At 32.4% G+C, this 11672-nt stretch overlaps 1 protein-coding gene across 1 annotated transcript; it reads right to left on the reverse strand.

The window, feature by feature from the left end:
* Positions 1-1247: 1247 nt before the first annotated feature.
* LOC144569845 (teosinte glume architecture 1-like) lies at positions 1248-6005 on the reverse strand. Its single transcript, XM_078320318.1, has 3 exons — positions 5204-6005; positions 2354-2484; positions 1248-1992 (listed from the first exon to the last, which is right to left on the reverse strand). The coding sequence occupies exons 1-3, from the start codon at positions 5554-5556 to the stop codon at positions 1475-1477; spliced, it is 1002 nt and encodes a 333-aa protein (XP_078176444.1). The 5' UTR covers positions 5557-6005; the 3' UTR covers positions 1248-1474.
* Between the last annotated feature and the right edge of the window lie 5667 nt (positions 6006-11672).

The raw sequence follows: 11672 nt of genomic DNA on the forward strand, positions 1-11672 counted from the left end.
CTTTTTTAGAATCGAATTGAAGTCAATCAAATCACGAAGTACATATTTTTTTGGCAGCCACCGGTAGTTTATGCATTAGTTTTATTCACGCGAAACAAAATTCACACAATTTCTTTTTACCTTTTACTTTTCACGAATTCACACTGATGAATTATGGACCAGTCCAAAATTCCATTACCTTTTATGCTGTTGGATTGATTAAAATCACAGCATGGACCTAGTAAAATGAGACTTATTTTCATCGTTATTTTGTTACGCTGCTGAAATATTTTTCTATTATAAGTTATCATTATATTAACAATTTTGAGCTCTGATATAAGTTTGGTTCCTGCATTATTAAAGATTGATGGTTGAAGCCATTAACTGTATTATTTGCATTATAAGTTATCATTATATTAACAATTTTTTCATATAAACTTGGGATACTTATTTTTAGATGGATTTTACCAGTGACTGGGTTCTATGAAGTACGCAGAATGTATACAGCATCCAGTTGATCTTGTACTTTTTAAAATGAGAAAACAAAGGAATCTTTGCCCTAGTTTACCTAAAAGAGTCCATCATTTGCCCTAGTAGAGCACGTATAAACTCAAGGAAGAAAATGCTCCTGGCTGGTTGAAGCAACCATTACCAACCAGTACTGACCTGTAATCTGCTACTGCAATTTGTACTTTTAAATTTTTTAGGCAATTGTATATTTGTAAATATAAGTATAAATTTATTATTCATTTTCTTTTTTTCTCTAGACATGGTCACTGCTCTTACTCTCCTCAAATCACGTGTTCAATATTCAAAATTGTTCGCCTTCTTAATCCTCAATTCAATATTCAAAAGTATACCAAAGATATTAAATTACAAATCTCATTTTCAATCACACTTCTAAATTCTAATAGTTAGCTTCTTTAGAATGACAAAGCTGCTTGATTCCATTCAGAAATAATAAAGACTGTCAGATCATGATGATAATTATTATTATTTTATAAACTATATGCATCTGGCAACACAATATTATTGCACTATCTGAAGATTTCTATATTAATAATGGTTGAATGAGATATCTGGCAACACAATATTATTGCACTATCTGAAGATTTCTATATTAGCTAGTAAAAATAGATCATTAGCGTAAGCTTTCACCATTACATTGTAACATCTATTTGATTGAATGAGATATCTGGTTGGTCATCGTCAATCAATCTTAAAGAAAAACGATTTTGCACCGTGTCCCAGTTGCCTCAACATCGGTGTGCTAAAAAAAGTGTAGCCTTATGTGTGGCATCCTCCAATGAAAAATCATCATCCCAACATTATATGCAACAAAACAGAAAACAGAAAATAGAAATTAAAAAAAAAAATGTTCTTTACCGTTGCAGACAATATCCATAACACCTCCATTTAAACTTTACTACGAAAACACAACACAACAGAAACCAATGGTGAAAAAGAAAAGGTTCACCAAACACAATGCTAGTAGCTACTGCCATGAGAAAGGAAGCGTCTGTGAAGTTCCTTCCCCAGCACCTAGCTGGAATGAACCCTGAAAGTTATTCAAGTCTCCAGTTCCTCCCAACCCAGAAAGCATGAATGCATTAACCCTTCTCTCTGTGAACCCGTTTGCGCCAGTTATTCCGCTAGAGGCTCCAAACGGGAAACCAGACAAAAGAGGCTGTGCCGTTGGTATTCGGTTGGTGGCAGTGCCGGTGGTGACAATTGAGGATGATGATTGAACTGGAGACGACAGGACCGGTGATGACAGAAGAGAGAGAGCACAATCCGATTCCGGGTCCACCGGCAATGAGGTAAATGTGCCTGTGAAGGTAATATCTGAGGTTGTTTCGTGCAAAAAGGGAAATTGTCGCCTAGGCTTGGACAAGGAATGGAGAGGTGGGTAGAGTGGAGTAGAAAAGGAAACTGGCTCAGGCTTGATAGCCCAGTTGTGGTATTCAGGTCTCATAGATGGGAAAATAGGCGGAAACGACCCGAAACGAGAACCTGTAAATTGTAAATTTAGACAACTTAATTAGTACTCGCAAATTACAATAGTTTGAGAAACTTATGTGAAGTTTCGGGTGCTGGGATCGGCTTGGTTGGCCAACCATGTTTTTAACAAATTCTTGAATACGCAATGGATAATCTTATCAGATGGTAAATACTGGTACCAAGACATTGGGTACCCAACCAGATTCAATTAGCCCACACCCTTTTTAAGATGAGCAAAACTACATAAAGAAAAAAAAAAGAAAAAAGTTAACCACTGACCAAAGCACAGGGATTTGTGTCAGTATGGTACCAGCAGTACAAGGTCAAGCCATTATTTCAAGACAGTAATCCTTAAAATCAAAACACAAAGGACCTTGGTGATTTACTAAAAGACCCCTGCCACTTAAGTTATCCGATTGTGGTTTCCTTCTCCGACGGTTGTGCCCCTCAAGTCGTTTCCTACAACTTCTCTTGGCATCATCAAATTCCCCAAGCAAGTGAAACCTAATATGTATAATTAAAATTCCAATTCAACACAAAAAAAAAAAACTAATTTGCTTAACTGATAAGAGAATACATTAACTGAAAAGCACTATGCAAAATTGGACTAAATATTTATTATTAAGATCCCTATGATGAAGACTATTACCGAAACTAAGTCTCTTAAGTAAATCCCATACAGATAAAAAGTATTGTAACATTCTTTTAAGGTACGCTAAGGTCATGTATACTGATCAGTGAGAAAGCAAGAAAATAAGAATGAGAAAAAGGAATGGATAAAAAGGAAAAAGTGAATACCAAGTAATAATTCCATCTTACAGATTGTCACAATAAAGAGTTACAGACAGAAAAGGCTAGATTAGAATTATTGAAAAAAGAAGGTATAATTCCTCGAACTGGCAGATTTATGAAGATTGAAACAATAAAAGACATGTCTGTTGCTTTTCTTAGAGAGAGAGGGAGGAGAGAGCTAAAAAAAAGCGAAAGTGAGAGTAAAAAAGAGAAGATTTGGCTGTTTAGCTTTCAGTAAAGGAATTGTGAGTACACTTTTGCACAATAAAGTTCATATTTGGAAGTACGTTTTCGCAAGATCTACAATTGAAGAGTAATCTAGTGCTCTCATTTATATATTCATTTAGAAATTTTTCCAGAATTTCACACAATGATTATTTTCTTTCTTTTGCTTTTGTGCATGTGGAGCCATGTAAATTAGTGTAAAGATAGCATTCAGGTGATGCAACATGCAAAGTTTTTCAGGGCAAGGTGCAAACAATAGATTCTCCTAGAAAAGAAACCGGTAAATTTCCAATAATTGTGGCAAACATGCAAATAATTATTTTGGAAGGGAACAAGTGCAAATTGATACAATATATTTACAGGGAGAATGACATGCAGAATGGAACAGAAATAACAAATTCAGAAGTTGCAAACAAAAAACTTGTGAGGTTTAAATCACTGTAGAGAGTTTGAAAGAAAACATTGATTTCAAAAAATGTAAATCACTGCAGACCCAAGGAAGTTTTGGTTCCTCTCTTAAGAGAAGTAGAGGGACCAGTGTGAGACAAAAAAAGGAGATAATTCAACTACTGCTTTACTTTTGAAAAAGGAATATTTGAAGATTTGTACCAAAAGAAAAGGGGAATAGCAGTTATGAAAAGGAACCATAACTGAAATGCATCCCCTTTCTCTAAAACAATAGACCCTCTTGAAAGTATAATTGTATGGAATCAACCAGCAAACATTAAGTATAAAAACAATACAAACAATTGCATGGCCTTTTTTTGTAAAAAGAAATGAGCTTTTTATTTCCAAAAATAAACCATACATAATAGAAAACTATGCATATGACCTTGTAAATAAAAAAGTTAACCATGCACCAATAGTGGTATGGTACCTAAAACAAATTGTACTCTGTACCCCTACTGGCTGGTTCTTACTGTTGATGAACAGAGATCATGCACCTTTTGCTCTTTCATTTTTTAAGCCTTTGGTTTACTAGGACTTTTGGATATATAGGCATACTCTAAGATTCACAATAAGAGGGAACCTAAATAAGAATAATACCTGTAATACACACTCAAGAAAAAAAAAAGGATGTCAGAAAGACATCGTAGACCTACATTAATACTAAACCGTATCCTAACACAAACATACACATAGCGTTAGTTATATTTACAAAAAAAAAAAAATGCACGAAGCAGGAAGATCTTAATTACATAAGCAAACAAAATTTACTGATTTTTTTTTCCCAATTCAAAGCAGAAAGCACCTTGAGTAAACCTAAACAATTAACTAATATGTCACACAAAAAATATAACATCATGCTTTCTATTAGACTCTACTAATTGTCACATGATTGTTACAGACATAAGTACTTGGTCTGAAACAACATATTCTTTAGAACTGGGACACTTTAAACATAATTCTCTTTGAAAGAAAGAATCATTTTGTCTGCTTTGTCATCAACACATTAAATTAGGAATTCAGAAACTACTATTCGTATCATCATTTTTTTTTTCAAATTGAGGTAAACATAATGGCTTCCTCAACAGGTTCAGGTTCAAAAAATAGATCTGACAGTACGAAAGTTTCAATAAACCAACAAGAAATCTGTACAGTTACTTCCCTGCAATTTGTACATGAAAAAGAAAACAAGAAAAATATAAAGCAGCCCCTTCTTTGTATTCTCAGAATATCAAATTATACGAACAGCAAAGGAAAATTAAATTACATTCTAATTTTTCTGAATAGTTCATCCAAATGTGTTAATCCAGAATGGCAACAAAAACTGACAAATTTTACAATCAAAATGCATTAACAAGAAGGAAGAAAAAAGAGCTAGGAAACTATTATACAATATATTTTATTGAAAAAATAGTAAATGTTACTTATAATTAAATGCTTGAGAACTTATCAAAAGATCTATACTTTGATTTAAATAAAAAAAAAGAAAAAAAAGATCAATGATTCAGAGGAAAAATTAAAAACATTTTTACCCTCTACAGTCTACTAATGCTAAAAATACCCTTTCTCCCGCCAGGCAATATACCCTTTTTGTCTACATACCACCTAGATCCCCGCAAAAACAAACATTCGCATATTCTCATGTCCATATCCAAAGCAGAGAAACTAGTAATAAAATAGTAAATCTACATGCACACAACCCGGATAAAATAAAGTAAGAGAAATTTGCAAACAACCCCTTGAAAAATAATAAAATTACCTGCTACACTGCTGACAAAACCTCTGCTCGCGACTGGATACAATCACCACCGGTGTCTTGGAATGCATCTCACACACCTTGTGCCTCCTATGGTACTCCCTGCACTTGCTCAGGTCCGCCTTGCACCCTTCCACAAGGCACCGCGCCGCCACGTGTCCGCCACCTATTGACCCGCTTCGCTGTCTCTTCGCTGGTCCTGGTGTCATGGAGATCCCAGTGTTGAGCTTGAGGTCGAGTGGGCTGGGAGAAGAAGAAGAATGATCTGGTGCACATGGACCAGTTCCAGATGGCGTTGTAAGGTCCAGGTCGGAAACTATGTCCCATGGTGGTGGTATCTTTAGATCCCAATCCATCAGAAAAGAACAAATTTGAAAAATGGGGTAGAAAGAAGACAGGGAATAACTCAAGAGGAGTGAGTAATGGGGCCTAAAGCAGGAAAATTGATTGTTTGAAAGAGATAGTATAGTGTCTTTCTCTCTGAAAGATTAGAAAAAAATAACCCAAATCCTAGAACAAGGATTCGGGTGTATAACAAATGTCGAAAACTTATGACCAGGGAAAAAGTATGGAGATTGGAGAGAGAGAATTAGAGAACCGACCAAAAACAAAAGGGACCCAAACCAGGTAACCCAAGTCGGCAGTTGATTCAATTTCAGCTTCAGCAAAAACCCACTTGGTAAAGGTGCCTAAAACTGAGAAATGAGAGTAGTACACAAAAGGTCACAGAAATCTGTTTTCTGAACGCATTTGGTGGGTTAGGGGATATATAGAGAGAGAAACAAAGAGGAGACGAGAGAGAGAGAGAGAGAGAGAGGAAAGGTGAGAACAAATCTGCTGTGATCCCAGTGAGTCTACAGTAACCCTGAAATCTCTGTTATTCTAAATTCAGTTGTTAAAATGTTTTGAGATGCGTTATTGAAAAGAGTTGTTTCGAGATTCGTTTCTAAAAAATATTCAAAGGTTGGATTTAAAAAAGCAGGGATTTTAAAAATACTGTTCATGCACGGAGGATTGCAGCAGATTTATTTCGGAGAAAAGGTGCAGAGAACTGAAACCAGTCAGTAGTTGGCAGAGAGTAGCAGCTGTACAGTAACAAGACCTTTTTTTCCTTTTTATTTTTTTTATTCTACACTGTATTAGGACTGGACTGGACTCTCCAGTCTCCTCTGGAAGAGCCAAGAGCCTACCTTATCTTTCATTTTTCTCGTTTCATATTTTTTTCTTATATAAAAAAGACTTCCTTGGTTCGCTTCAAATTTTTGGCAAGTATTACCAAAAACGAGAAAACATCCTGTTAGTGTTATCACGTGTTAGGTTAGATTGCTTCCATTCCCATTACAAGATGGTGGCTCATATAGGAGCACCATGCATAATTTTATAATTTTATAATTTTATTAGACATGACTCATGACTAGTTGGGTCCATCTAGAAATTTTTAATGCATAACATGCCAAAAAATTCACACTTTATTATGTCTCAAAGTTAAAAAAAAAATATGAGATTTGTACTAAAAGCTTGAATAAACAAATGTGGTGGTTCAAACTTAATATGATACGTTACATTTACAGACGTCAACCTTACAATCATTTATCGTGAAGTTTGGCTAATATAATATCAGTGTTATTTTAGCTTATATAACACTAACTCTAAAATTTATCGAATCAACTTCAAACAATGAATTCAAACTGTTCAAACCGATCTACTTCATTAGTTGTGAGTTTACATGCAAAATTTATAATTTTTCGAACTTATTTAGTATCAAGTCAAACGGTCAAATGTGTAAGTTTTTAAGTTAATTTTAATATATTCATTTTTCAACATTTTTACCGCTTGATTTGATGCTAAAATAACTCGAACATATAAAAAGATTTGCGTGTAAATGCATCACTCATAAAGTAAATCGGTTTGAACGGTTTGAATTAGTCGTTTGAAGTCTATTTAATAAATTTTGAAGTTAGTGTCACATGACACCGATGTTATACTAGCTGGACTCTTTATCGTGTTAGTCGTGTATATATATATATATATATGAGGAGGGTTCAAATGCCTTCATTTTTTGTGCCTCCGCCATGCCTCCATTTTTTAAAACTTTAATAACTTGAAATTTAAAACTTAAAAGTCAAAATAAAACCATTAGATGTGATCTATGTTATTTTCTATATGTTCTCATAAAAAATTATCACATTTTAATTTTGTTTTTATGTGAATCAAAAAGTTAAAAAATTAACATCTAAAAACATCCAAATTAGTGTGTTTTTTACAAGCTCTTGATGACAATCAAAATAAAATTAAAATGTCATAATTTTTTACACGTGCATAGATAAAATGATGTAGATCATATCCAACGATTTTCTTTTGACTTTTAAGTTTTAAATTATTATTAAAGTTTTTAAAAATAGAGACATGATGGAGGCACAAAAAAATGGAGGCATCTTAATCCTCCTCTATATATATATACTTTCGGGCAATATTTTTTCACAACGAAATATATGTTTAAACGAGTTATATAATTTTAGAATAAGGAGATATTTAAAACATATTTTGATTGGCTCTTATAAATTGATAGTAATTGAAACTTTTATAGTGCATTTAATATATATATGGTTACTTAAATAGAAAAAGTAAAGAGAAGTAAAAGGACTACGTACATAAAAATAAAATATTTAAGAACCAGCATCCCGTCTAGTAAAAAAATAACACTCTTTGCATTGGATGTCATGAATTTGAAATCTGAATAGCAGGTTCTCTACAGACATTGAATAGAATAGAAGATTAGACTTCCATCTTTCTATCTAAATAAAATAAAATAAAATATTTATTATTTATTAAATGCAAAATTCAAAATTAAATCTTTAAGAAAAGTTTAGAATTTAAAAAGGTCAAAATAAAAAAAAATCTCGACTTATACATATTTTCAGGTGATCAGAAAAGAAATAAAAAAAATAACAATTACAGGAATATGAGTCCTATTACAGAAGCATATAAATGTCTAATTCTTAAATGTAGGAATATGAAAGTTCTTTAATAAAAGTAGATATGTAAATCTTGTTCTTCAATTAAAAACAAAACGAATTTAAGAAGGGATTTAAAAATACAACCTTTTTTTTTATGACTGAACAATCAATCAATTTCGTATTTTTGTCTTTTTAATATTATTTGTAAAGTTTTAATTGGAAATTCAAATTTTATATATAGCATGAAAAAATATCGACTTCTTGAAGTAACTTACAAAATTAAACTGGGTCCCCAAGAATACACAAGTTTACAGGGGTATATTCGGAAATAACTTCAGACATTTTAACTTTGGATGCATCATACCAAAACTATTGAATGCCTGACAGAGATTCCAAAAGGAACAATAAGTGTGATTGTTTTGAAGGCCCACATTTCAGCACTGTGCTTCCTTAATTATAATAAATTGGTGTATTATAAATTAGGACGGCTCAAATGTCTTCATGTTTTCGTGCCTCTATTATGCCTCCATCTCTCTCTATCATTTTCAAAGTTCAAACAGTCGATCCGAACCGCTCAACCTAACATCCATACTAAAATATGTTTGGAGACCAAATTTTATATTTTTTGAAATTTTTTTACTATTTTTTGGATAGGTACAAAATCAGTAAATCTGAACCATCTAAAAACAGTATTTTTGTACCTATCTAAAAAAATAGTAAAAAAATTCCAAAAAATATAAAATTTGGTCTCCAAACATATTTTAGTATGGAGATTCGGTTGAGCGGTTCGGATCAACTGTTTGAACTTTGAAAATAATAGAGAGAGATGGAGGCACAAAAACATGGAGACATTTGAACCCTCCTCATTATAAATTACCCAGGAATGTGGATTTTCATAGAAAAAGTACATGAAACAATTATTAGTATAGAAGCGAAAAAAATAAAATGTACGCTCTGGTTGCTTGTACCATACCAACTCTCATATTTTCCCAATCAATGCAACCATTCCTCTTTTTTGCATATTGATGTAAACAAATAAAGAGATTGAAAATTGCTCACGGTAACATGGGAATGAATAGAGAATTGGGAATTATATCTCCAAAGAATGCTCATGCTTTATGGGGAATTATGGAAATATCTAACATTATCCTAGAAAATTCCTCAATCATCCAAACAGGACCTGATTTTAAAAAGTTGTTCTATTTTTTTTTTAGTCAGCGGCTTGAATTTTATACTGATTTATTAATATAACTTTTTTTCGGGTATCCACCTAATAATGACCCAAACATCCCAATCATAATTTTTTGTTTGATGTATGACCTTTGTTAGTAATCATCCGAACCAAAAATGATTGGTCTCGTATCTTAGTAATTCTTTTATTTTTTTTTAGTAAAAGTATCCTATATAATTGAACTATTAAATTGTCATATTGCTTGATAAATTATAAGAGTAAGGCTTGCGTGCTATGGAGAGCATAAGGTCATCCGTGCTACGGTCTCAAAAACTTATCGTATAAACTTCAAACTTTGATTTAAGTAACTCAATAAATTAGTTATATAATAAACTTGTAGAATACTGACTTTTATTATTTTTGAATTTTTTTTTAGTATTTTTTATGATTTATGAAAGATGGCAAAAAATGGCTTAAAATATTGATAATTTTCTTTTATTTTTAAGTCATTTTTGGCCATTTTTCATAAATCATAAAAAACAGTAATTTTTTTTTCTAAAATAGCAAAAGTTAGTATTCTACAAGTTTATTATATAACTAATTTATTAAGCTACTCAAATCAAAGTTTGAAGTTTATACGATAGATTTTTGAGACCTTAGTACGGATGACTTTATGCTATCCATAGCACCCAAGTCTTACTCAAATTATAAATTGACTTTCAGTCTATAAATCTCAGAGAACTCTATAATAATAATAATAATAATAATAATATTAAGTCCTTTTGTTTTAATAATTATCATTATTGTTATCAAAATTATTATTAAAATTGATGTCAATATAACTTATTTCATGTTTAAATTTTAAGCTAGTGATTTGTGGTTATTGCTAAAAATAAGCGTTAGTTTATGTGTTTTGTGTTCCGAATCCACTGAAAAGTGGAATTAAACTTGGGGACAACAAAAAGACAAAAAAAAAAAAAATGTGAACAATTAGTCTTTAGTCTAGTGATAAATGTTAATAATTTTGATATAAATGGGTGCAGATTTGGTATCCAGTTGGAGATCTATTATAAATATTAAAGTGCTGAATGCATGGTTTGATCTCACCACCCACCTACATTAATTCTCTTAAATAAAATAAATAAGTATCTATATCAGGGATAGATAACTGTCTATTTTTGAATTTTATAAATAAAGTATAGGTTTATTTTTAATCAGGTTATTGACTATTTATGAATAGTTCATGATCTATAATTAATTCAATACAGTAAATTTAAGTTATTGTCTATGATTGTATGTGCTAGGTTAGGTATCTTGCACAACAAATTTGGTGGTGGGGGGGCAACAAGAACAATTGATCTCTGTGTTTGTTAAATTATTGTCTCTCAAATTTTGGGAAGTTGACAAAGTTGTCTTTAGTGATTTAAAGCCAAGTATTCTACAATTGGCAATTCAGTACTCACCTCCCTATGTTTTGGGAACTTATATAGTATAGTATAGTTAATTTTATTTCAAAATGACTTTTGACTTTTGAGTGTGTTTTGTTAAGATCAAGGAGGGTTGGCAAAAAAGCAAAAAAGCTACTAGCCACTAGCCAGTGGCTCATCGTGATTCACACTTGATTCATTCGCTGATAAGTCGTTTATTACTAGATCGAGCTGTTAACGAGTTAACTAGCTATTAATTGAGTCTAAAATTAACGAGTTCAAGCTGGGGCCTAGCTTGCTCGTCAGCTCTCGAACTAGCTCGGTTAGACATTAATTTGTGAATTTGTATGAATTTGTGTGCATTTTCTTCTGTCTAGCTCGGTCCAACTCGGTTCTACTCGATCCAAAAAATTTATATAATTTATTTTCTTCTTAAAAGAAGATCTATTCAGACTCAGCGAGTCATCTTATGAACTCGCAAGCTAGCTCTGGCTGACTTGTCACGATTTCAAGCTGAGATTTTAACTCAGATGTCCTAGGTCCAGCTCGCTCGGTTGTAGCTCTGTCTAGTATTAACAAGCTGAGCTAAAACCTAGCTCGAACTGAGTCAACTCGTTGCCACCCCTAATCAAGGGGGAACAAATTAAATTCAATAAAATTTGTCTATTATATCGTATTTGCTCAGTCCGTTTATTGATCTCTATCTTTATGAAAGAGTTTAAAATAGATCTATAATTTTAGTGGTAGTACATATTATTCATGAAGAAGAACAAGATCAATTATATGAATTTACTGTTTAATTTGAATTTTCTATATTTATAGAAAAAAAGGAGTGGTTGTTATGGAGTGCGTATCCTCTAAGATATCTCAACTTTTGCGTGACCGACGTGCATGTCCGGTGCCTATTCGGTGATAGT

Source organism: Carex rostrata, chromosome 18, assembly GCF_964058835.1.
Source record: "Carex rostrata chromosome 18, lpCarRost1.2, whole genome shotgun sequence".
Lineage (NCBI taxonomy): Eukaryota > Viridiplantae > Streptophyta > Magnoliopsida > Poales > Cyperaceae > Carex > Carex rostrata.

Excerpts from the sequence above, each read along its gene's own strand:
- LOC144569845 (XM_078320318.1), bottom strand. The coding sequence starts at position 5,556 with ATGGATTGGGATCTAAAGATACCACCACCATGGGACATAGTTTCCGAC. Across the intron at positions 2,485-5,203 it reads TTTTGTCAGCAGTGTAGCAG|GTTTCACTTGCTTGGGGAAT; the intron begins GTAATTTTATTA and ends TATACATATTAG. Across the intron at positions 1,993-2,353 it reads TCTTTTAGTAAATCACCAAG|GTTCTCGTTTCGGGTCGTTT; the intron begins GTCCTTTGTGTT and ends TACAATTTACAG.